Here is a 25,387-nt window from a genome sequence, read left to right as displayed (position 1 = left end):
GAATTTGAAGATAAAAATTGGGCAGGGGATATAATTCTCAGCGGATGACTAGACCCACAAACTCTAAATCGACCCTACACAAAGCGGGATTCTTAAAGCGGGACCCTTAGAAAGATGAATCCCTCAAAAGCTCACGATGAGAAGATTTACGTTCGGTTCATTTGACGACAGCCAGACTTTCAGAATCTACAAACTATCACTCATTGTAAACATAGCGGCATGCCCAGTTCGGCTCCAGTTCTTTTGCGACAAGGCAGCCGAGGGGCTGAGTTTCAACAATCCAGTGCTAGAGAGCCTGATCACCGCGTATCCGAAGGTCGTCAAGAATCTCCCTTCGCCGACCGTTATCGGCGTGCAATGTTGCCCTTCATGTAAGAGCACGAGGCCAGTTGTCCCGCAGTGTCCAATCTTTTGGGTCAGTTGCGGATCGACTATCACAACCGTTCTGCAAACACCAAAGTCCCATCTTCACAAAACGAGATCCTCATGCGGAGGCTATCGGTAATGGCGTGTATGAGAGGGTCAAACGCGAAACCCAGTCGCGGCAAGTCATCCGAGAAGAGAGGCTGGATGCTGGGGCAGTGTACGAGGCGGAAGTTGGAGGCATATATTGAGCGGTACGTGGAACGACTGCACAGATCGAATCGTTCAGTAGACGCAAAGCAGTGGGATGTTGTGAAAAAGGTGACAACAGAGCGAACTGGAAGAGACGCAGGAGAGTGTGTATAGAAAAAGAGGCCAGAATGGCAGGGAAAGGGTCAAACTGCATAGTTGGGTTACGTCTTTGAAACGGAGGAAACACTTGAGGACTTGAGCACGAATGCAACTTTTTTATTCTTTATGGGGATACTTCTTTGGGGGATGGCGATTGCGATGTGGCCTAGTCCCGCCGTCTGGGCCTGGGAAAGGATGCAAAGTGATGCTAGACTCGCCGGCGTCGGCCATGGCCGACGGAGATGGGGAATTAGAGGGGGAATTGGCCGGAGGATCTAGGCTATCTTCTGCAATCGATACATGAGAATGGCCTTCTGTAGGCTGCGGAAGCTGTCTCTTATATGAAGATCCCGCCAGGCTGGCGCTGTCAGAGCCTCGTCGCCTCTTAGAAGGGGTGAACGGAGTGGCACGACCCTCCCAGCGGGCGGAGCGCTTCGAAGTCGGAGTAGAAGATGGCGTCGGCGTGGCCGTGGGGACGGCAGCCGGTCTCGGTAGGTAGGCCAAGTCGAGGACACGGAGGGCCAGCTGATTGGTGTCGGTGGTGCGGCCAGTGACTTTGGCAGTGATACTGAGAAAAGCTCCCGACTGAGGGATCTTGACTTTTTGCCAACGCTTGGTGGTTTCCAGGAAACAGGTGACGGAGAACGCGATTGGAGCTGCTTTTAAGGTGTCGTAGACGGATGTTTCGACGGCGAAGCAGCGGTCCTCTGAAAAGTCAAGAGTCTTGTCGCTGCGAGATGGCACGAAGCCGATAATGGTCATCATCGGACACCACTGTTCTGGCAAGTGGCGTCGATACTTGTCAAAGTCAGACACGTCTCCCGGGTGACTAGGGAGAGTTAGTTGGAGCTAGATCGGGTACAGGACAAGACGGGACGTGCCTCATCAAGCTTAAGGCTTGGACACTGATCTCCAAGGCCCCGTCGGCAGACAGGGCAGTAGAGAAGCGACCGTCGGCGTAGAAGAAGGTGTTTGCCACATAGAGGTCCCTTTCTTCTCGTGTGAGATAAGCATGGATGCGGGTATGAATAGGCTCGACGTTGACATTAGGACTATAGAAGCTACTCTCGTCAAAGATGTTGACGTCGGTCTGTATTTCGACGTAGTTGGGTGCATTTTCACGACTCGGGTCCTCTGTGACGGTGTCGACGAAGTCGCGCAGGTGGATGGTACTCGAAAAGGTCGATTGTAGAGACATGCTGAACAGAAGTTGAGGGAATGATTGGAAACGTGCCACATCTCGCGCGAAGGTGCGGGACGGCTTGCTATAAAGGGAGGGGTTCCAACATGTTTGGTGAAGGAACTTTGACTGGGTATTCAGAGCATGTGACGAATGTCACGTCAGGGGATTGAACGTGAACCTTGTTCTCATTGCCAAGCAGATGATTGGTGAGTGCGACACAGGGTCGACGGGGAAAGCGTTAGACGAGGTTACTGCCGTTTCAAAGCAAGAGGGTGCTGTGTTTGCAGGCTGAGGTGGGGAATACTCCCAAAGCGTTATCGAGCAAGGATTCAGGGGTTATTTGAGTTTAAGCCTGAAGGAGCGTGTCCTCCCGTAGCCCGGGCTGAGGAGAAAAACGGATAGTTCGGGTGTCCGGGATGGAGCAATGAACTGAGGTAAATGTGCAGGCATTAGCACCAGACCCTTGGGGGCCAAGTGGCCTGCCATCCTTTGCATCACGATAGAACTATGAGGATAGGAAAGCGAGCAAACGTAGGCCATCATGGAGACGGAGAGTCTGTCCGATCTGTTCCGTCGCCTAGATGCGCAGAATCGCGAGAATGTGGCACTCGCCGGCCTGGGGATCCGTACATCGGCAGATATCTTCGAGGCTATACAGAGCCAGTATGAGCACTCTAGGAGCCAAAGAAATGAGGCATATGGATGGTCGGTTGTTAGTCCGGCACTGGTAGATCTGGGCATTCGGACGTCAGCCGACATTCTAGAGGCGTTGAACGGGGAGAACGGCCAGAAAAGTGGTGATATGAGTTCTCGCCGACGTCATCGTCTTCATCGGAAACCGGGGATCATGTCATCAGGCCAAGGCCAAGTCGTTGACAGCGCGGAAGGTACGGTAGAGAATGGGCCTCAAGAAGAACCAAGGCATCGGAGTGAACTGAAGAGGTCCGGCCCTCGTAGCGACGACGGGCAGCTACCACACAAACGTCCCAGAACTGTGGAGCGCCAGGAGAGGAGCGAGTCTGAGCAGGTGCAAGACCTCGCCAACGTGCTGGGTGTGTTGGAGGAAGACTTTGCAGAAAAGGAGCGGCTATCTGACGACCAGACATGGTGTACGCCTGTGAGCCACGAGAGAAAGGCGAAGACGGTCGAGGAGTTCTACAAAGCGTTCCACGACATGAGAACGCTGCCGGTCCTCACCTGTATGTTCTGTTATCCTAAGCATAGCAGAGCTGAGTTGCAGTATGTTGACTGGGACTGGTGGGTGGCAAATGCCATCGAAAAGCGCGACGGCTCACCTTTCAAGTGCGTTCAGTGCTTCCCTGTAGGACAGAAGATTCTCGGGTGCGCAGACTGCGGAGGACACCTGGGGAGAGGTGCGTTATCGGCAGCAGCGCGGCTGCACACGCAGTTTGGGATGCGAGCACATGTTTCCTGACGAGCTGAAGGATCTCACGCCGGTCGAGGAGAAGCTGATTGCGCTGAACTCGTGCTACGGCTTCATCACCAAGCACAGCGTCTCAGATGGACACAGACAAGGCGCGACCTACCCGAGACATGTGAAGGGACATATCACGGTATTCCCAAACAACGTGCAGGAGCTAGCAACGAATGTCCTCCCACATCCGCTCTTGAAGGTCATGGATGATGTCCATATATCATGGCAGGGGCAGGAGAAACCAGCGCCGAGTGACCTGTCAACGTTACTATCGGTGCGACGTAACGCCGTCGAGAAGGCATTGCTGTGGCTCAAAAGGCACAATCCGTTGTATGCCGACATCGAAATTGACGAGGCGGAATTGGATAGTTGGGATGCGCCGTCACACGGAGTGCCTTCCCAAGTTTTTGATCGACTGGAACGGAATGAGCCTTCGGCGAGGGAGAAGATGCAGACGGTGCACATTGTCCCACCCACAGAGCGCGATATCGACGATCATGAACCGGCAGATAACCAAGAGATCATGGCATCGTTAGCCGAGGGCCTAAGCACATCAGGAGAACCAGAAGTTGATGGCTTCGCCTCTGGTGAGGATGGTGACGATTGGGTCGGTAATAACAGAGATCGAGTGGACGAAACAGAATCATCCGGCATGTTCAACTTGGACGGGCGCCCAGACATCCCAGATGCGGAGAAGCTACGGTATCTCGTCAAGTCCATGGGTGAGGTGGGGCCCGGGGAGCATACACACGGAAGTACCTGGAAAGGGTCAGCCAAGGTGAGGCACGGGGGCGCCGTCGAGCCTTACATCTTTCCCGTGGTGAAGTCTTTGCAGATTCCTTTGACACCTGGTTTGTAGCCAAAACATTTCCCAGCTTGTTCCCGCTGGGCAAAGGCGGTCCCCGGCAGGCCGAAGAGCACTCCAAGGATGCGACAGGGCAAGTGCATCCTATTTTCGAGCTGGAAGCCGCTGCGCAACACCTCGTATCGTCCCGGAACATGAGCTTGGAGGCTTGGGTGAAAATGGTGATCCAGCGACACGGCGGCCGCTTTGCAACGCATCCCGTCTTTCCCTTTCTCGTTTTCAATATAGGGGTGCGGTCTAGAAACCGCCGCGTGAACATGGCAAGCATGCGGAGGAGTGATTTCCCGGACGTAGAACGTACCATCCAAGACTTGACCGCGTCAAGGCTTGAGAAGGCGAGGGGAGAGCTAGAGGCTTGCGGTAAGACTGCCGATCCAGACGTCAACCGGCTGCTGAGGAACCTGTCACTTTACGGCTACCGTCAGCCGATGTCAAGGGAGAGCAGGCTGACGACGCGGCGGAAGATCAAGTCCCTCATAATTCGGTACGGCATCCCCGCCATCTGGTTCACGCTCAACCCAAACGATATCACGAACCCGATAAAGCTCAAGCTGGCTGCATACCGTACCCGTGAGACAGACAGAGCCGAGGAATATCTAAGAAGTCTTGATCAGGCGTACAAGAGGGCTCGACTCGCGATATCGGATCCCCTCAGCTCGGCAATCTTCTTCCATCGGGAGATCTCCATGTTCTTCCAGTACTACGTGATGGTTGGGAAGGATTCAGTATTCGGGCGGGTCAGCCAGTACTATGGGGCAGTAGAGACCAATGAAAGGGGCGCGCTCCACCTCCACGGCCTCCTCTGGCTGCAGGGTAATATGTATCTGAGTTCCCTTCTCAGCGACGTTCAAGGAGAGGAGCAAGCGGCATATCGGCAGCGAGTGACCGAGTATGTTGACAGTGTCTTTACGGAGGTTCGTTTATGCCACACCCGGAGCTGGCATGTTGGTGGATAAACGTTCACATGTCTGACAGGATCTCGATGAGGAGTCTTTCGCGAGAGTGCGAACAGGGAGATCGGTGACGTCTGACGTGTCGTCGCTATTGGAGAGAGCATTCCAATTTCCCCCGACTTTCGAAGAAGAAGCGAACTTCTGCGCAGGTGCTACACAAATTCACACGCATAGCCCTACATGCGTCAAGTACGCGATCGGGAGACGCGGAACGAAGCAGAATCCTTGCCGATTCGGGGCGCCTTGGAAACCAGTGGAGAAGACTTACTTTGACGAAGACGGGCTATTGCGGCTTCGACGCAGCCACAGCCTGGTGAACCGATGGAACAAGGTAATGGCAGTGGGGCTGCGACACAACCACGATATATCCTTCATTGTGACAAAATGTAAGGGTCTGGCGCTCGTCTACTACGTGACCAACTACGCCACCAAAGTGGAGGATCCGGTGTGGAAGCGTGTGGTGGCAGCCAAAGACCTAATTCGGCTCCTGGGTGATAGGGATCAGTCGAGCAACGGGCGAGGTCGAACCGAGGGCGACAACCGTCACAGCCAAGCGCGCCGATTTCTGCTGCGAATGGCCAACAGAATCTTCACGGAACGGGCGTTGTCGCAGGTCGAGGTGTTGGCACATTTTCAGGGATACGAGACAGAATTTACAAACAGCACCGCCTGGACGTTTCTGAACGTCTACACTCTCTACTGGCTGGTGGTGTCGGTTTGGCGACCCGCCTGATAGACGTGCTAAGGAATGCGATGACGAGAAAAGAGATCACAGCCGGCTCAACAGAGATCTCTTATATGGTTGAGCAAATGTACCGCTTCCAAGCGACTGTCCTCGGCTTCACCGACGACTTTCGCGCTATGGTCATCCCTGATCATGATGCGCACATCCTAGGAGGTTCAATCTCGCGGGCAGAGATCCCCCGGCAGGAGCAGCTGAGATCCCCCGGCAGGAGCAGCTGAGATCCATCAAGTCACAGCAAAACGGTCTCTTCCGCGAACGGGAGAAGATGGTCCAGGGACTGCAGAATCAGTTGGGCGGCACAGCAGCCGCCGACGGAGTCGCGGCGCACAGCAGGTCCGACAGGCCCGGCCAGCAAGACAATCTTACCACGCATGCCGATCAAAGGGGCCCATCTCGGGATACGGGTCCATCGACGGGCGTTATGTTCAGCCCCGATCCACATCCTTTTGCGAGACCGGAAGGCAAGTGGCCGAGTCCTTCACACTGAACCAAAGACAAAGCATAGCGTTGCAGTTGATATGTCGCCAACTTGACCGGATGTGGCACGACGACAACGAAACCCCTCAACTCTGCCAATTCATTGGAGGTGAGGGAGGCACCGGCAAGTCTCGCGTCATTGCTGCCATCGCGGAATTGTTCGTTCGTACGGGACAATCCCATCGCCTGCTATTGACGGCGACGTCCGGCACAGCGGCCGCGAACATCAATGGAATCACTATCCATTCCGCTTGCAGATTCTCTAAAGACACAGTCGCGAGAGTAGGCCGCGCCGGTGACCCAGACGGCTTCGCATCGTCTGGCTCGGCAGCTCTCCGCATCGACGGGCAGACCAAGATGGACTGGCAGGAGAAACAGGTCTTGATCATAGACGAAGTCAGCATGCTGGGCGCTCGGACGCTGCACGCCGTCAACGAACAGCTCTGCAGATTGAGAGAGTCTGCTCGAGACTTCGGTGGGATTCCGATAGTCATCTTTTGCGGCGACTTCCATCAGTTCCGTCCCGTGCAGGAGCGATCGATCCTCCTCCCCAGCGCCTCTACTACCTGGGAAGGAGATAATGGCTTCGGCATAGAACAGAGGCGGCAACATGACATGGCTCACGCCCTGTGGAGGAAGTTCACCACAGTGGTGCTGCTAGATGAGCAAGTCCGTGCCGCGCAAGATCCGCGACTACGTGGGCTCCTGACACGCATTCGGAAAGGGGTACAAGACCAGTCGGACGTAGAGTACCTAAACAGCCACTGTTATCAAGAAGGCAGACGGATCCCGTGGGAGTCAGGCATCACAGTGGTGACGCCGCTCAATAGAAACCGCTGGAACCTGAACATCGAAGCAACGCTTGCCTTTCGCAAGCAATGGCAGCGGCAGGTTCGGATATTCGTCTCCGAGCATAGATGGAAGGACAATGAGCCGACGGAGGAAGAAGCCATCATGATGTTGGGTCAGGGCGACGACAGCACCATCCCGGTGCCCGCCATCTTCATGTTCGTACCTGGCATGCCCGTCGTCGTAAACAAAAACACCCATCAAGGTCTGAAACTGGTGAACGGCGCCAGTTATACGGCCCAGCACGTTATTCTCGACAAGGCTCACCCGGGCCACCAGATCGACGCCGATACCGTGCTCCATTTTGGCCCGCCGGCGGGGATACTGTTGGGGTCAGAGACGACGAGAGACTTCCGCTTCATTGGTATGCCCCCCGGTACGGTCCTCCTGACGCCTACGAGTGTTAAGATAGAGTGCCAAAGGAAACGGCCATGGCAGCAAGTCGATGTCTCGCGCAGAGGGCTGCCATGTGCGCCAGCGTTTGCATGTACGGACTACAAGGTGCAGGGAAGAACGTTAGATCTGGTGGCGCTGGAGCTGCGAGGGACCAGGACCACCAACATTGATGGCCAGGCGGTCCCGAGCCAATGCGACCCTTATAGCCTGTACGTACAGCTGTCGCGGTGCAGAACGCTGGACGGCATCATGCTTCTGTCTAGGGCGCGAGAGCATGACTTGATAGGGAACACGGTACCGGCGGAGATGGCCCAGGCTGAACTGAGGCTGGAGCAGCTGAGCGAGGAGACACTCAAGGGCGCGGAATCCCGGGACTGGCTAGAATAGATTTGAAACTAATTCAGTTCGAAGGAAGAAGGCAGAGATAAAGCAGGGAAATTGAATATAGGAAGGGAAATGCGATTTTGGTTCGCCAGGTTTGACGGGGTCCGGCAAACACAGCCGATGCCTTGCGGATTAGTATTGACCCGCTGTTTCCCCACTTCGCTAACGTCAACGATGTTGGCCAGCTAAGAAAAACGCGATTTGGTTTGGCACGAACTTTACACGACGTCACGTTCAAAAGCACGTGAGATTTGTGCTTTGGTTTTTTTTTGGAGCCCCACTTCTTCGTCCGTCCTCTAAGAGCCTTTCGTTCCTCAAGGCATTCCAGTTACCAGCATTAGGCAAAACAATTGGCGGAGATGGCACCTTCCTTCATTTCTCTTCCACCTGAGATAATATCCATGATACTCACATATCTCCCACCAGAAGATGTCCTCCGTATTGGGCTGACCTACAAGCGCCTGAATATTCTATCACTATCTCCGATTGGTTGTTGTCATAATTCGGAAATCCGTTATATCATGATTGAGAAACGAAATCTTGCGAGTCCCGTCAGTTCCTCAATAATTATGAATCTTGCGTCGTCAGCCCAAGAACTTAATATCCATCCCTTCGCTCTTTCATCCTTCGACATATTGCTAAATCTACGGAGGTCACCTCTCGGGGCAGAGTGGAAAGCTAGTTCCGAATCCCTTCAGAGCATTATACCATTCATTCTTATTCCTATAGCAGCTTGCAAGCTGCAAGTCGGGGGACTCAATATTTCTGCCAGATTGCTTACTCGGGATGTCCGTTGTATTATCCCTAGTCTGCTACCGCCTCGGCTGAGATGCTCCCCATCTCTCACGCAACGTCCAGCACTGTATGATTTCACGTCTGAAACATGCATATTCGGGGGCAACCTGAAGAATGTCACTATGCCTCTGCTGAAGCGACTCGCTTTTGTTATGGAGGAATACGAGGAAAAAGAACTTAAAGACTTTCTCCTCAGGCATGCGAAAACGCTTGTGACAGTGGACCTTGGTAGCTTTATGACCAAGAACCCCATAAAGAAACGTCCCATTGTTCAGTTTATTATTGAAGAACTACAAGTGCCTTGTTTATTGGGCGTCGAGAGAAATGGAAGCGACCATCATGAGGCTCTCCATTGCCGTGATGTTGATGATGATGCAGGTTTATGGAATTAAGCTCTCTTTCTGGCAGCCCTGATGTGAAGATCTCTTTAAGCAAAACACAAGCCTAAAGTGGCTCAATGGGATATTTGAAAAAGACCGCCTCTGGTCAACTGTCATAAACATCGCGGGAGCATCAGTTGATGATGGAGATGGCGGACACTTGCCCTTCTTCCTCGTCACAGATTTATTCAGAATATTTCGCAATATATACTGCTCACTTATAGGACTTCATCTAAAGAGCCACCGGTTTACCTTGCAGTTCTGATTTGTTTGAGACGTTGATAAACTACATGGAGAATTCTGGTGAGCTTTTGTCCCTTGACTATCTTCTGGGAGCATATTCGCCAGTCCGCATCGTCCGACAAGGTAATACGGACCAGGGCGATATCTTCAAATGCTTCTTGATGGCAGATGATGAGTTCCTCAAGCTCGGCAGCTGCGTAGCTCGGCATGAAGAGCATTAGCCTCCGGCGGTTTGCTGGCACTTACGTAGCATAACGAACACCATTGGAGGTCATGTAACCCATATGAAGCTCAAAGGGCTCAAACTGGCTCTCGTTAGCACTAAGGTCTCCAAGCACAAGATAAGGGATGAAGCTGGTGCTTGCTCTCAAGTTTCCTTGCCGAAACTACTGCTGACTCCTTGTCTCAGACACCCCTGAGCAGCAGGAATACCAGAACTCTCGCCTTGCTCTACTCCTTGAGCTTGCGCACACCCGATCTGGAGCCAAGTGAATCATCTATTACAACCTTTTCCGGTCACTTGAGGATTCTGGGCTCTTCGAAGCAGACCCCGACCTTCAAATAAACAACACCAACTCTCGTGCTCTTGAGTAATACTATGGCCTTCTTGCTCAAGTCGTGCGCATTATCGGTGCCATCCTTGTCCCTCGCGGCAGAAAAGATGTCGTGAAGGGCCGCAAATTACGCAAAGAGTATCGGATGCTCGTCGCGCATACGCTTAAACGAAACGCGGGTGTCGGAAGCGGCAACGCAGATGAGGCCCTGGATCAAAAGGTTGAAGAGTAGGCTGAAGGGCTAATTTTTATCATCGCAACGACACCGTTCCTTGAAATAACCTTTACTCAATCCTCCAAATACACGACCAAGCAACTACCAAACTCACAGTTCGAGAATGAAGTCCTTCCCGGGCTGAAGCAGCAGAGCCATAGTTTCTTCCACTAAGCCATTGTAAGAGAAGGACAGATGCCTTGGATATAATTTGCGTTGATTGTGGTTCAGTCCGTATAAGTAAAAAAGTCAATCACGTTGGTACCAAGACAAGACATGAGAAGCAACCCCCCATGTTGATTTTACCTGTTGTGAGTCCAAACGCATGGTGGGAAGAGAAACATAGGCTCTTCTACACTTTTATATCACAAGCAGTTGGAATTGGTATGTCCTCAACCGATGAGTTTCACATACTCTCACATCTTACACGTCGGTTCATAATGACTCCTTCGAATATTCGACACCTCAGGTCAACACAAAGTAAATCAAGCTATATCAGAGGTCTAAATGCTATGCGCCATATGCTGTTGCCTAAGAACCAAATGGTTAACCCCATGGATGAGTCTCTGTGTCCTTTCCATGGGTACAGCACGATACATATCCCTCGCTTACATAGTTACTCCGAGTGCGCCATTTCTTCAGCCGCGCAAAAAGCGTGGTCGCGTATTAAATCTATGCAGTTCTATGTTCCCCTTATACATGTAAGTGCTGGGTATCTTCATCTGGCGCCACAAAGTGATCCGCCCGTGGTAACGTTAAAGAAAAAAACACTATATAAGCCACGAGGGCATGTGGCGGTTAGCACAATCCCGTACCTGTGACGAGTCCCAAGTATCCATGGATGCTGATTAAACGGAATACCACGTGGCAACGACATTCGTGCATTATAGTTAGCCATCAAACTCTGAACCAAGTATCCAATTGCGTTGTGAGTTCACAGAGTCACGACGTTGGCCGTTGTAGACGGTTGTCGATAACATCAGGACAGTGTATAGGCCTTGCGCTTTCCTTTCCGTGTGGCAGTCATGAGCTTCAGTTCAAGGAGCCAGTATCCCTTGGTCGTGCTGTCATAACTCTTTCGAGGCTTCATGTCAAGTTTTTGACGGCACATGGGACATTTTACTTTGGTGACGTCGACATGAAGAGACTGGTGCAAGCAAGAGGCGCAATATAGATGACCTGGGGCTATGTTAGAATCTTACATAAACCTTCAAAACCAGAAGCGACATCACTTACCACAATGTGTGACTGTGAGGTTAGAGCAGTCGTCCATACAGATGACACATTGAAAGGCAGCAAGCTTGACGCGATTATCCTTTTCTGGCTTTCGGACTTCCTCGAACACTTCGTTGTTCTCGGTTAGATCGATGGTGTCGAATTCGGCTTTGGGTTCAACGTCGATGGGGGAACAAGTATGGCTTGTGCCGAATAGCTCTTCAACATCCATGTCTTTTCCGGTTGCGGGTGACTTTCTCTGTGTCGACGTCGGTCTTGGGGGGGCCGCGGGTGCAGCAGTCGTCGATGTTCGTCCCCTTGCTTACTCGCGTGCGCTGAACCAGCTCGAGCATCCGCAGCTGTGGTACTCCGCCGAATCGCGGGCGGCATAGCTTCAGAAAAGGAGCTTGCGGGACTGCCAAAGAAGAAGTCGTTCTCCTCGAGGGAGTCGAAAACAAGCAGCGATGCTTGAGATTTGCCAGTGGAGTTGCTAGCCGAGGAGAGCTGGGTTGTTGTTCGCTCAGGGCCGAAAGGGTGGAGGATGCAGTTGGTGGACGATAATTCTCGTGGAGCAGCAGTGGCCGTTGTACCTGTAGTGGCGTTGGTGGATGCGGTGGTGTTGCGGAATGCACGGTGCGGCGTGGAAGCCTGAACGGTTGATTGAAGGCTTACGCTATGGGACTGACTTGGCCGTGAATCGGGGTTCGTGAACGGCGGGTACGACGAAGCTAACGAAAATCACCATCAGCGAGGGCGGCTAGGAAATTGTCTTCGATTTCGGAAGCGAGCAGTGAATTCTCTAAATCGGGCGTGATGCAAAGACTCGGGGTGGCTATTCTCCCAGGAACCTATTGGCGGAAGCTCAATGTGTGTTGATGATGCGCTCGCTGGCTCTCCCCAAGGTGATGTTTGGATATTCTGGGGTGGAGGGGAATGGGAGGGCCTCGGCCGTTGAGTGGTTGTTAATGGCCTTGAGTTCGATAAGTACGGAGGCGAGAGTTGGAAATCAATGGTGGCCACTGTTGACCATGCAATGTCACCTGTCGTGTCATGGGACCTTTTGGTTGCGATATGGGGACGCAGAGCTTGTCCATTGGTGAATTTAGATATGGTGAGGCTAGACTGAGGCAGACTGTGTGCCTTTCCGACTCCTGAGAGACCAGGTAGCTGGTGGAAACCTGGATACGGGGCGAGATCCATGCCATGCTAATCTTAAAAATATTAGTGGCTGGCAAAGTATGACGTCTAGGCAGAATGTCAAACCCCGGATCCAACATACATTTTTAATCCCCTTTTTATTAGACTGCAATGCTTTTCTAGATAAGCTTGAACAAGTTTCCTCTTATTACGTTCAATTTGCAACATCGAAGCCCAACAGCTCTTTCTTTTAGCTGGAGCCTTGGCCTTACGGTCCATGCGCTGATGTTGAATGCCATAAGCGTCAGCAATAAAAAGGCCAAGGTCTCAAACATCCGCACAAGTCTCTGTCGCTGCAGTACCTATTGTGACACTTCGTGGATCCGGAAGTATACACTCGCTCATGTGGCAGTGTTACCACGCTCCGGATTGCTGCCTTGGTTCCGAGGTAGGGATCGGGCGAATTCCAGATTCTTGCAGTTCATGACGGTTGCTTGTCACCCTAAAGCTTCTCCTGTATTCAAATGGCTAGTTCGTGAAAATTTTCGTCAATTCACCTCCATCTGCTACAACCAAACTCAGAACATCTTTGAAAAGAGCTTAGCAATGTAGGTTCTAGAAACTCCTATGTCAACCACCCCCTGACTTCTTGGCAGTTCGCTTTGCTTCGACAAGCCAAGGCACATTGATGCCTACGATGCAGCTCAGCTCTGTGCTATGTTTCTTGCACAAGAAATTGAACCACAACTTTGCAAGGACGATGAACCAAGCAACGACGCAGTCTTCTTTTCGGGTGCCGGGCTGGGCACCACTTTCAAAGGTCGAGCGACGGTAGTTGAGATATCAGAATCTCTTGTACACCCCGAGGCGGTTGCACTCCGTCCCGGGTTTTACAATACTTCAGACATTCTTATAGGAATGGCCGACAATGTACGAGGACAGATTCGTGGCCAAAATCCAAAACAAGTGCCCGATGCACCACTATTCGAATTTCAATGGACTTCTGGTCTCGGCGAATTAGCGAACCAGCTGTTTGCGCATCTTGTAGGTTCCAGCCTCAAAGCGGGATTGAACTAAGCTAACCTGCCCCATAGATCCGACAAGGTACCTTACCTAATCAACGGTATAAAAGGTGGAGGGCAATGTATCTGCAAAAGAGCGGGTGTGTTATAGTTCGCCCAGGCTATGTCAACATTATGTTGCCCTGTGCTTTGGTTGACGAGGGCTCTGTGGTTTCGATATCCTTTCTAAAGCATGGGAAAGAGGAAAAGAGATGGAGCAACAAGGAGGTATTAATTCTTAATGAAGGCGACTGGCTGTCGACTCGCAATGACTTGTATTACCTTGCAATACATATCTCGATCAACCCTACTTGATCGAGTATCGGTGCAGGACAGCATTGATGAACAATAGATCGATTGCTCACATAACTCTCGTCTTTGCGTCGACCTAGGCTTCTAGAGGCCACATTCAGCTGAATACAAACTCCTCTGGGGGATATAGAGTAAAGTAGAAGTCCCCCATTTGAACTGTGACAAGGCTAGCCCAAGGCTATGATTCGACATAGGAGAGATATAAGTATGATGAGGTCTGGCAACAACGGGAAACCATTATCAGTGGAATGTCAAAACGTGGGCGTTATTGCGCCAGGCTGGCACCATCGCGGATGCCAGGACATATGGTGATCTGTAAAGATGTTCCCGCCCCAGAAGAGTCAGTTCCAAGTAGGTTTGGCTATAAAGGTTTGTCAACAAGTCTGGTCTACATCACGTCTAGCGCACTCACTCCAAGCTCATTCGTCTGGCAAACGAGAGGTCGGCGGAGTAGGTGAGTTCATCATGATGGAGGTCCTGGTGGCAAAGACCATGTGTCATCTTGCTGCCTATGTGATGAAAGACATGAGGACCGGGATCTTCTGGATAAGACACCTTGATTAAGACGTGCCAAAGAGGTAGAACATTACCACCGAGAGAAGCTTACTCTCTCAGGACTCAAAGGAAACTCAGTCACGATCGAGGATGGGAAGGAGGAAGTACAGACTGAAATGCACAAAGTCATCCAACGTGCGACAGACGTGAAACAAAAAACATAGAATTCTGCAAAATTCACAAGACTTGGGCTTTGGATGATCATAGAAACTGGCGCTTTATACAAGATGAGGGCCATTGGAAACTTGGCCGTCATGGTGGTACTTTTCTTGTGGCCCCCTCAAGCTGGCGACAGGTGAAGAAGTTGATGACCCAACCCCGATCGACTCACTTGGAGGTTCATGGAGGCCCGCATAGCGGCGTTGACTCGATACAGGCCACACCAACGACTAGCACATTGGAGCGTCTACGGTAACTCCGACTAGAGATCAACCGACAGATCGCGACGGTATACGGTATCTGGAACAATTTGCGGCTCAAAATACCGTCTGCCCCGGAGATTATCACTAAAACCGCGACGCCTGGACTTTCCAGGGTCTGATTCAATCATAAGAACTAGTATGATTTAAGAATCTGAAAGAGGTCATAGGAGTTCGTCTGGACTAATACTATTGTCCCAAGAAGCACGAAAAAAAACCGTGGCTTAAGGCCTTGCGACTCAGTTGCTCAGAGTCTCCCAGTACCCCCTCGAAATGGACGAAGCCAACATGGCGATGATCAGACAAGGCCACCCGACCAAGACATCACCAAGAGCTCTGAAAGTCCCAGTCGGTGAGAATGGCATTATCTACACCCAGATCAAAGAACTGAAGCTAACATAGTGTTTGTAGATACTGATTATTGTTCTTGATCCCTATCTATCGCCCTGTTCAGTGGAGCACCATTCTGAATTTATCGCCGCCGCCCAAGCCGATCAATTTCTTCACTGCACACATTTTTGCAGAAGTGCAAAGAATGCTGTTTGAAATTCCGTGCGCCCTTTCCAACAGTATGCACCCCAGTGCCAAGATACAAAGCATTAAGAAAAACTAGGTTATTCATTACCACTAATCGTTTTGATAGAACACTCCAACCCACCCTGGTCAGCATCCAACTTGAGCCCCAGCTCGTTTGAACGACACGCCCGTTCGCGAGAATGACCTTTTCCGACAGAAGTTGCGCTCAGCAGAAATTGTTTCAAGCATTCTTTGTTGCTGTCACGTCGCTATCACTCATGATCCCTGGCGCAAAATCGACCAAGTCGCCCTTTCAAGTTTATCTAGTGTATAAGCCTGGACTCCCGCTTCAACTCCCGAGTAGGTTCCCCTTGGAGCTCTCAGCCTGTTCTCGGCGCCGACGTCTTGTCTCCTCGTCTAGCTACACCCGCTCACATATAAACTCCGCCCGAGACCGGTATCTGAACGCAAGCGGCCAATTACGGAGAACCCGACCGCAGGCCGCTCAATCAGAGACATCCAGCGACTGCCTCGAAGGCGCAAGTTACATTCAAACCTACCCTTTATTAGCAGAAGACCTCACCGATAGAAGCGAGGATGGCAAGGATATGGAGAAATACATATTTGACCAGACCACATTTGCAAGTTTGCAGCTCCCTGAGCAGGCCAGTCGGAACTTGTTGGGACAATGCCTCCCAGGTCAAGAAACAAGTCCCATCTTTCACGACCGCGGTTGACGGTCTACATGTCCGCCACATCAATGACCGGCGTGAGCCGACGACAACAAAAGCCGTGAGTCATGTCTGGGAGAGGCTCTCTCGATATGCCTCAGTGACTGTCATACTGAATCACGTAAGAAGAGTATCTATCCATGGAAATGTCTATTGCGTGACGTGAAGATGCGGAGACAGCGAGGCTGCCCTCCCTATCCCCAGAACAATCATCGTCGCCGTCCAGTAGAGTTATGGAATCGAGGGGAAGTGATTCTCCCAGCAATGGCTGTTGGATGCTTTTGCATTATTTCAGTCCATGCTGCATTTGACGACCTCAATGGTCGCGGGACCCCCTTCAATGTCTGATTCCCCATCACTGCCACCACACTTACTCAAACATTGAAATGCAGTAATAAGGTAGGTTGGTGCGCAATTATGGGTCAGTACGGAGTAGATTGTAGGCAAGGCGTAAGGATAACTTAGAAAGCATAGGGTAGCTGTTGTTGACGGGGAATGTACACCGCTAAGCGCAACTAACGGATATCGGCTTAGCCCAGGCCCGACTAACCGTTATATCTTATACTGAAGTTTCGCTTTGACCACCAAGGTATTCAACAGGTCACAAAACAGGAATGTGATTCGCTATATTTTATGCTTGTTGTCGCACTGAGCGTGCTTAAAGGGTTAGAGTGAATATCATGAGCAGCAGCAAATGTGTTGATTGATGTCTTAAGTTTTTTTCTTGTGCGGGGACTTCCATCCCGCAGAGTTACTTAAAGCATATAGCTAGATTACTAATGCCTACCCTGCGACACCCCCCCCCCAAGATTTCACTCTGTATCAGATGAGATCTGTATATCATCTTGATCAATATCCTCTCCTGAAACGTATTCTGGATCAATCCGCGATGAGATATCAACCAGACCTAATTGTTTCACGAAGCGAGAATGCTTTTCTGCTGAAAGGGGTTTTGTGAAGCCATCTGCAGGCATGTCTGTTGTTGAAACCCATTGAACTGTAATTTTGCCGTCTTTATGGATCTGTCTTAGCCAAAAGTTGTGGATATCGATATGTTTTAACTTTGATGTTAGTTGTGGTCGCTCTTTCTGGACCAGTCCCACTGTTTGTTGATTGTCACAGAGGATGCGTGGTTGGTGTTGTGGATCGAACTGTATCTGTTCGAACAGTCGGTATAGAGCTATAGTCTCTCTCGCTGTGTGAGGCAGCGATAACAGTTCCGCTTCAGTCGTTGACGTGGTTACAGTCTTCTGCTTCGAAGACTGCCACATGATCGCCCCGCTAAACAACTTCATGAGATAGCCCTGGGTGGATTTTCGAGTCTCTGGATCATCCGCGAACGATGCGTCGCTTGACTGCTGTAGTACTTCATCATCGCCTGGCTCTACCTCTGTAGCATTATCTACAGAGCCTAAGAACTCGATGGCATAGTACTGTGTGGTCTGGAGATATGAGAGAACTCGGTTTGCATACCGCAGGTGTTCAGTTGAAGGGTTTTCATTGCGTGCTGGCTTAACTGGCTAGCTGCATAAGAGATATCTGGTCTTGATACCACTGCTGCGTACAGAATCGATCCTACCTTTTCTTGCATCTCTGTGATCTGTTGTATAGTGGCCTGTCCGTCGAAAGATTGGGGACGATAGGATGAAGTGAGAGGCGTTGCCGTTCTCATTGACTGATCGATCCCGAACCTGACACCGAGTTTGTTGATATATCCATCTTGGCAGATCCAAAGCTTCTTAGCATTGACGTTTCGGAGGATTCTGATGTTGAGGAAGGAGATTGCTTCGCCCAAATCTTGGATCTCGTATTTGCTGTGTACTGCTGCTTTGAAATTGTTGACTTGTTGAAGGTATTCAGGTTGCGCGATGATGAGAAGATCATCTACGTATAGAAAGAGAATAAGTTGAGTCTCATTATTATTGAGGATACAAGGTTCATCTGGGCAATGTTGAAATCCCAGATCTTTAAGAAACGATGCAAGCTCATTGAACCAGAGCTTTGGTGACTTACGCAGACCATAGAGCGCTTTGAGCAGTCTCCAGACCTTTCCTGATTGACCATATCCCGGTGGGCATGTGGTGTAGACCTCCTCGTCCATTTCAGCGTTAAGGAAGGCGTTCTTGAAGTCAACTTGGTGACATATCAGCCCAAACGCACAGACGAGAGCCATCAGAATCCGGAATCTTCGATAAGCACCGGTTGCTGCGTAGATGTCTTCACCAGAGTGGTGTTGGAGATCACCTCTGACACAGATGCGAGCTTTATGACGAATGAGGTAACCTGCATCGTCCAGTTTGTAGGTAAAGACCCATTTGAGTGGTAGCACTTGTTTGCCTTCAGGGTAATCGACTAGCTCGAATGTCCCTTTCTCCTTGAGTGACTTGATCTCGGCGTCTGAGGCTCGTTTGAAGCCTTGTCTCTCAGGATGCCATTTTAATTCATGCCAAAAGTCAGGAGGTGGAGGCAAGTCCTTTCGTGGGTTCGTATTGAACGTGCTGATGCGAAAGCGTGGGCGAGTTGCTGTCCCAGCTTAGCGCGTTCCAATCGTAGAGCATGAGCGTGTCTTCGCGCTTGCTTATGGATTTGGTGCCGACTAAGGCGTGGTTTGAATGTTTCGATTGCATCTTGTCCTTTCTGTGACAATTTGATACTCCTTCCAGAAGTTGTTCTGAGATTCTGGAGCACTGAAGCGTCCGTTATCTTTTTCTTTCTGGGTGATCCTAGTTGTATTGTTGTCTGAGGACGCGGTGATGCTTGATGGAGAATTACTGGACTCGTGGGCCGCGGCAATGTTGCCGGTTCATCTACGGGTGGTGCAACCTGTATATCTCCTTCTATTGATCGTTCAGGTGAGATTTGTGGTGTAAGACGCAATCCAGGTCGGGATAGTTCTGATTCCGGTTGTATCGAAACAGGAACCGAAGTTGCTGTATTCTCCATGATAGACAATGGCTCGATATCCTCTTCTTCGAGATCAACTTCATTGATCGTGATCGCGAGAGTCTGTCCCGATTCGGGAAGAGTTGTAGCAAGCTGTGGATCGTACATGACTTTCTCATCAACTTGAACATCCCGAGATACAATTACACGATCAAGGTGTGGAACCCAAACTTTATAGATATTGGTTGCGTCCGATCCGACAAGCCATCCCATGAGTGCATTTTCTTGTAACTTCACTTTGGCTGGACGGGCCTTCTTGTTCTTGATTAAGACGTAGGCAAGAGAACCAATGATTTTGAGATTAGAGAGGTTGGGCTTTCGGCCATGAACCATTTGAAATGGAGTTTGCCATTGTTTTCGTTGAACTGGGATGCGATTGAGGAGGCGAGTAGCATGAGCAATGATGTAGGGCCAGAGTTTCTGAGGTAGATTTCCCTGTATTCGAAGCTTGCGAGCGATAGCTATGATCACCCCCCCAGAACGTTCGGCAAGACCGTTCTGATCTGGCGTATCCGGTGGAGATGAGTTGAATGTAATTCCCTTCATTGCAATGAAATACTTCCATCTCTTTCCTAGACCCTTTTCGCCATCCGATTGGATGTATCGCGTAGTGAAACCCCAGTTGCCATTTGTAATGGCTAGAAACTCCTGTGTTATAGAAAGAAGTTCATCTTGATTCTTGTTTGGGAGGTTAAAGGAGATATGGTAAGCTGAGTAGTCGCAATAGAAATGAGCGACCCAGGAGTCAGCGTTGAATGCTTCCTCCATGTCGATAAGATCAAGGTGTATCTTCTCGAAGGGGTAAGTTCCTCTCCACGGTGGTATGCGGGAGATTTGTTGATACGCTTGTCCGAGTTGACATTCAGGACAGAGTTCTGACTTTCGTTCGAAGTTGCGACTCCCGAGTGCGACTCCCTCGACTGCTTGAGGCATGTGTTCAAGAGCTTCCTTTCGAATATGGCCTAGCCTTGCATGCCAGGTATCCATAGAAGCTGTCGCAACTTGAGGCGTTCTCGATTTAATAGCCATTGCAAAGGATTGCGCTGCCTCTTTATGAGATTGAGCCCTGAATATAATGTCCTTGATGTGGGATTCGGCGACTCGAAAAGCACCATGTTTAGTTACTTTAAAGGCATTTGATCCATCTGAATATTCCATCCAACAAGTCCTCGTATTGAAATAAAGTCCTTGTTGTTCGAGAGAGTGCGTATTGATGAGGTTCCAATGGAATCCAGGGACATAAGCAACGTTCTCGAGTTGAATTAGACCTGCGCCTGTTGGAGTGTCGACATGGACCGTGACATTTCCTATGCCTGTGAGGTGCGTGCCTGAGTTGCCAAACTCTATGGTTTCATCATCGAGTGGTGTGTAATTAGTGAAGCGAGACAGGTCATTGCAGACATGTGTATCCGCACAATTGTCAAGTCGGAAACAATCACCGTACTCGTCTTTTGCGGTTGTGCCAAACGCAAACCTTGACGTAACAAATGCGGCTCTTGATTTGGATAGAAATTTATCTGTGCTTGAAGTCTCGTCCTCTGCTAGATGCTTGGGTTGATTCTTTGTAATATCTGACGGCCAGAACTTAGGCAAGTCAATATTGCTCCTCCTGAGGTTCCTTTCGATGTTTTCTTTAAGGCGTTTGCTTCCCTTGACTGTAGTGATGATTTTCGACTGTATTTGAACGATTGGTGTCCATCCCTCTGGCGCACCCGAAGGATTAAGATAATAACACTCAGTGTACTTGTGGGACATGCCGCAGACGCAATTTCGGAAACCCATGTTCGAGGATGGATGCCCCGTCCGCTGTCTTTTCTGTTGCGGCTGATCCTCTTCGTTCTGCGAATCTGAATCATTGCTATGCTTTCTTCCTTGAAGAGTGGCGTGGGCTGCTCGTCCTCTAATAGCTTTTTCCTTTGGTGGTGCCATTGTCCTGAACTGCTTAATACAGAATCCGATAGTAATCTTCTTCTCGGAGAGGGTTGGATTGAGTTTGCGGAAGGTCTTGAGTGCTCTATTTACTGTATTCTGAGCTTTCTGAACAATGGTGACATCGTCATCTTCACCGTTTTCTTCCTCTTCAGAATCAGTCAAACTTGCGACAGTGACGGAACCGCTACTGGCATGGTCGGGATTAATCTCGTTGAGCGCAGTGAGAAACGCATTTGAGATCTTCTCCATGGTTTTTGCAGCCTCCTTGACGAGGATTTTCTCGCTTTCAACCTGAGCTTCCTTGGACTTCATGTAGTTGTAGAACGGTGGGTTTACTTCGCGAGATGATTCAATGAATGCATCACGGATCTGCGACTCGCTGAGGTTCTCTATCTTGTAACGTTTAGCGTTATTAACGAGAGCAGGCCATCGGCTGAGCCATTTATCGAGACTGGTGTTGCTAAGGCCCTTCTTAAGCTTTTCAAACTCAGACCTAACATTCTGCTTCTGATCTTTCGCAGTGGGTTGGATGCTATCAGCCAGCGCGATGAGTTTACCGCGGACGTCATGGATTCCGAGGTAGTGCTGCTTGAACTCCTGACACACTGCGAGGTCAATGCGATCAGAGACCTTGTCGTATTTCTTCCTTTCGCTATCATAGATAGCCTGGAGGCTGTGATATTTCTGGATCGTGTCCTTGCTTGCTGAGTCCGATGGTTTGGTCGCAGTGAAGACCAAGTTTTCAATCCCTTCTGGATCACAGTAGCTCCAGACGTCATTGCGCACAGCAAGATCCTCAATAGAGTTGATCCAGTTGGTCCAGTCCTCGCGGGAGTTGAGCAAGGTGAGATTGTGATCTTTAATCGACATTTTGTGACATTTAGTCAAGAAAAGGATAACGTCTTTTTTGAATTGACTTCTGATTAATGTGTTAGCTTCTTGCTGATTAAAGAGATCATGATTGTTAGATTTTAGGAGTCTTCTCTGTTAAAATCTTTTGCGGGTTTCAAGTTGCTGTTTCATATCGCTCCATCTGATACATCCGACCAGGGTCCAAATCCATACCACGAAATCCACATATGGATCCATAATGTGGATCCATATCCATTCCATTCCATTCCACGTAGGCTTCAGCTTTTCCACATCCACGCCACGGAACCCCTTTCCACATGTTCCACATGTGGAAATTGTGGAAAGGAATGGAAATTTAGGTGGGGTTTGAAAATACCTGGATTTCCTTGTGAAATAGCGCATACCCTAAGTACTTTCCATAGCCAATAACAACGCAATAGCAACAATTTTCCACTCCGTTTTACCCGTACACAAAGTTCAAACAAGTCTATTCTAGGAGGGTTTACTATTACTCACGCCCTGACTACTCCAAACCGAAATGGCCACCCTTCATCCTACCAAGTCAACCACACCCGTTCCAGAACGTACAGAAGAAGACAATCAACGACTCTTTCAGCTCTACAAAGGCTGGACCTTGACGGAGAGAGACGGCCAAGTGCGTCAATGGGTATATCAGTTCGGCTACGATATCCAGCATGCCGATAAGGGGGAACGCCGATGGGTGTGTTGCCTTTGCATCAAGCAAAAGCGGCCGAGGCCAAAGAGTTACGCCATCAAAGGGTTGCAGAACGCTGAGGGTCACCTGTACACGGACCACAATGGCATCATGGATCCGACAGGCAAGAGGCAAAAGCCTACAAAGGCATCCGAGAAAGCACATCAGTCCATTGCAACAATCCTACAGTTGAACCCGAAGGAGCCGAAGGAACAAGATTTGATCAATACCTTGATCAAACGTTTCGACAAAACTGTATTCCAGCAGAAACTTGTCAACTGGATTGTCAACTCTAACCAATCCTTCTCGATCGTCAACGATCAAGATCTTCGAGACATCTTCAACTACCTCAATCCATCTGTCGAGATCACAAAAGCTAACATTACTGACGTGACCGTGCGTGCCATCGCAGAACGAGAATTTACCAACAACATGGAAAGAGTGAAAGATGCTTTGCGAAAGAGTCCGGGACAGATCCATATCCAGTACGATGGCTGGAAGTCTGGTAACCGACACGCCTTATACGGCATCACATGTGTGTTTCGGGATTCAAATAATCGGCCACAGAAGTGTGTCCTCGGACTGCCTGAGCTTACAGAGCGGCACACAGGCGAGAATATCGCCGGGCAGATTATCGAGATCATTCGGGAGTACGAGATCAGCGATAAACTCGGGTATTTCACATTGGATAATGCCGGTAACAATAAAACCTCGATGGGGGAGCTTGGATTAGAGTTTGGCTTCGACTGGGAGAAGCGATGGGTTCGCTGCGTTGGCCACGTTGTCAACATAGTAGTGAAACAGATGCTGTATGGCAAGAACCCGGATGCTTTCGAGAAAGAGGTCTTCGAAGGACTTCACACGGCAGCGAAGGAGCATGAAGTCTGGAGGAGGCGAGGCTCTGTTGGAAAATGGCATAACTTTGCTGTTGTAGGTGGCTGAGTCCCCGGCTTTATTTGTTATACTCACGAAGACCTAGGAGGTGAGCAGATCGGACACGTGGACCGATATGCTCAAGAAGGTACAGGCTGTCGAGAGCCAACTCTCTGATGACGCTCAGCTCAAGAAACACCGTCCAGTTGGAGTTGTGGTCGACAATGCTACCCGGTGGCTTTCTCAATTCTCGATGATTGAACGCGCTCTCCTCTTGAGGCCATTTTATAATTCTTTTGTCCAGAGAGCGTCAAACGAGTGGGAGAAGGTCAACTTGACGAGAGCTGGCCACATCAAAAAGGGCTCCAAGCTGCCCTTCTTCCTGAAGGAAGAGAATCGCATGACACCTGATGATTGGCATGTGCTCGGGACTCTTTACGACATTTTGCTTGACTTCCAGCTGGTTGTGAGAGGCCTTGAGGGCGATGGACAGGGAAAACACCGGAGAAAGGTCGAGGAAAACGAGATCGACCCTCCACTGTCTGGTAAGCCTTAGACTTCTCAAAAGCGGCCCGATTCTTATTTTAACAGATGGCTTGTACAGGAACAAGCTGGGATCTTATTCACGCGTACGAATTTCTTCTCGAAACCCTCGAATCCGCGAAAAGAGCAGTCGCCAATTTTCCGCACGGCCATCACCTCGCTGTCAACATCAACCTGGGTTGGCTCAAATTGAACGAATACTACGAGCACCTGAATGATAGCCCCCTGATCTATGGCGCTGCAGTTCTTCATCCTGCCTACCGGTGGGCACTGTTTGACGATTTGTGGGGAGACGACGACGAAAGACAATTGTGGATTACCAAGGCGAAGGAGATGGTCCAGGATCTCTGGGAGAGAGAGTATAGGGACCTGGAGGTTGATGACCCAGAGATTGAGTTGCCTGCCAATAAGCGGCTGAAGACCTCAAGAAACAAGTTCACAGCGTGGCGCACAAAGAAGCGAGGACTGACGACTGGAGGGATTTCTGTTACCGAGTCGCCAATTCGATCCCCAGCTCAATCCCCTAGGTCCTCAGTTGGCGGTCTGGATCTTGATGAATACGAGCAGTGGCAGCGTGATATCGAGGATGCTGATGCTTCTGTCACAGATCCCTACGAATACTGGCACATAAGGCGACTCAAATACCCCCGGTTGTCTAGGATGGCCTTGGATCTGCTTACTGTGCCACCAATGTCAGCCGAGTGTGAGAGGCTATTCTCGACCACTGGCCGCATGGTTACCAAGAGCCGCAATAGGCTAGATGCCAGTACAATTGGGCTTTGCCAGACACTACGGAGTTGGTTGCGCGCCGGTTTGATCGGGTCGCTAGATAGGATTCTAATGGACGAGTGACAAAAACATCGACGTCACCAAGGCATGGATGCGATCCACTAATTACCATTGTTAGACAAAGTAGGTTTCCATTCCACAAATTCCACAATATGGATTCATTTCCATAATGGATCCATTTCCACCCATTCCACATCGAAGTTATTAGTCAGCATCCATATCCACGCACATATTCACAAATGTGTCGTGGAGTGTCGTGGATTTGAACCCTGGGCGCGAGCAACCAGGTTCAGGATATGCCCATAGCAGCGCATACGTCTGGGCCCGAACGTCCGCCAGACTCATCTCTGCGTCGAGATCTCCGTAAAAGTTCACGAGACAGCTGTCGTTTGAAGATGCGTTGTCCGAGATCACGGGTTCCGACTCGGGCCTCTATCTTCATTCTCGCACAAATTGCCCGAGCGTCACCGCAAGACTTTCTCCGCTATGACACCCTAGCTGGCGACGGAGTGCAATAGGCGCGACTGGGGCTTGCCCTGGCGGTCAAGAAAATGAGCTGTAACTGCAATAACAGCATGCCGATTAGGCGATGTCCACAGGTCGGAAC

At 50.2% G+C, this 25,387-nt stretch overlaps 7 protein-coding genes across 7 annotated transcripts; 4 read left to right on the top strand and 3 right to left on the bottom strand.

Moving 5' to 3' along the window:
* Window positions 1-83: 83 nt before the first annotated feature.
* FOXG_12543 (uncharacterized protein) lies at window positions 84-5,854 on the bottom strand. The gene is made up of 3 exons (XM_018392354.1): window positions 4,141-5,854; window positions 1,596-4,091; window positions 84-1,543 (listed from the first exon to the last, which is right to left on the bottom strand). The coding sequence occupies exons 2-3, from the start codon at window positions 1,910-1,912 to the stop codon at window positions 832-834; spliced, it is 1,029 nt and encodes a 342-aa protein (XP_018251980.1). The 5' UTR covers window positions 1,913-4,091; window positions 4,141-5,854; the 3' UTR covers window positions 84-831.
* Window positions 2,162-6,063, top strand: FOXG_12542 (uncharacterized protein). Its single transcript, XM_018392353.1, has 4 exons — window positions 2,162-3,238; window positions 3,306-4,054; window positions 4,192-5,111; window positions 5,173-6,063. Exons 1-4 carry the CDS (start codon window positions 2,439-2,441, stop codon window positions 5,881-5,883), a joined length of 3,180 nt encoding a protein of 1,059 aa, XP_018251979.1. The 5' UTR covers window positions 2,162-2,438; the 3' UTR covers window positions 5,884-6,063.
* A 3,361-nt stretch (window positions 6,064-9,424) lies between these two features.
* On the bottom strand, window positions 9,425-9,637 carry FOXG_20984 (uncharacterized protein; the record flags this gene model as incomplete). Its single annotated transcript, XM_018401313.1, has 1 exon — window positions 9,425-9,637. One exon carries the CDS (start codon window positions 9,635-9,637, stop codon window positions 9,425-9,427), a length of 213 nt encoding a protein of 70 aa, XP_018251978.1.
* A 66-nt stretch (window positions 9,638-9,703) lies between these two features.
* FOXG_20983 (uncharacterized protein) lies at window positions 9,704-9,911 on the top strand (the record flags this gene model as incomplete). The annotated part of the gene is made up of 2 exons (XM_018401312.1): window positions 9,704-9,776; window positions 9,829-9,911. 2 exons carry the CDS (start codon window positions 9,704-9,706, stop codon window positions 9,909-9,911), a joined length of 156 nt encoding a protein of 51 aa, XP_018251977.1.
* A 642-nt stretch (window positions 9,912-10,553) lies between these two features.
* On the bottom strand, window positions 10,554-11,634 carry FOXG_20982 (uncharacterized protein; the record flags this gene model as incomplete). Its single annotated transcript, XM_018401311.1, has 2 exons — window positions 10,554-11,366; window positions 11,424-11,634. 2 exons carry the CDS (start codon window positions 11,632-11,634, stop codon window positions 11,167-11,169), a joined length of 411 nt encoding a protein of 136 aa, XP_018251976.1. The 3' UTR covers window positions 10,554-11,166.
* Window positions 11,635-13,022: 1,388 nt separating this feature from the next.
* Window positions 13,023-13,936, top strand: FOXG_20981 (uncharacterized protein; the record flags this gene model as incomplete). The annotated part of the gene is made up of 3 exons (XM_018401310.1): window positions 13,023-13,147; window positions 13,196-13,583; window positions 13,634-13,936. The coding sequence occupies 3 exons, from the start codon at window positions 13,023-13,025 to the stop codon at window positions 13,913-13,915; spliced, it is 795 nt and encodes a 264-aa protein (XP_018251975.1). The 3' UTR covers window positions 13,916-13,936.
* Window positions 13,937-22,398: 8,462 nt separating this feature from the next.
* Window positions 22,399-24,843, top strand: FOXG_20980 (uncharacterized protein; the record flags this gene model as incomplete). Its single annotated transcript, XM_018401309.1, has 3 exons — window positions 22,399-23,505; window positions 23,555-23,993; window positions 24,053-24,843. 3 exons carry the CDS (start codon window positions 22,399-22,401, stop codon window positions 24,841-24,843), a joined length of 2,337 nt encoding a protein of 778 aa, XP_018251974.1.
* Window positions 24,844-25,387: the final 544 nt, after the last annotated feature.

The sequence above is a fragment of the Fusarium oxysporum genome, chromosome 3, assembly GCF_000149955.1.
Source record: "Fusarium oxysporum f. sp. lycopersici 4287 chromosome 3, whole genome shotgun sequence".
NCBI classification, from domain to species: Eukaryota; Fungi; Ascomycota; class Sordariomycetes; order Hypocreales; family Nectriaceae; genus Fusarium; species Fusarium oxysporum.
Note: the sequence above shows the minus strand (reverse complement) of the source record. Positions and strands in the feature narration are given on the sequence as shown.

Bases quoted from the DNA above. Each gene is read 5' to 3' on its own strand.
- FOXG_12543 (XM_018392354.1), bottom strand. From the start codon at position 1,912: ATGTCTCTACAATCGACCTTTTCGAGTACCATCCACCTGCGCGACTTC. The intron at 1,544-1,595 runs GCACGTCCCGTC...AACTCTCCCTAG, and splicing joins CAAGCCTTAAGCTTGATGAG to TCACCCGGGAGACGTGTCTG.
- FOXG_12542 (XM_018392353.1), top strand. From the start codon at position 2,439: ATGGAGACGGAGAGTCTGTCCGATCTGTTCCGTCGCCTAGATGCGCAG. The intron at 3,239-3,305 runs GTGCGCAGACTG...CTGCACACGCAG, and splicing joins GTAGGACAGAAGATTCTCGG to TTTGGGATGCGAGCACATGT. The intron at 5,112-5,172 runs GTTCGTTTATGC...CATGTCTGACAG, and splicing joins TTGACAGTGTCTTTACGGAG to GATCTCGATGAGGAGTCTTT.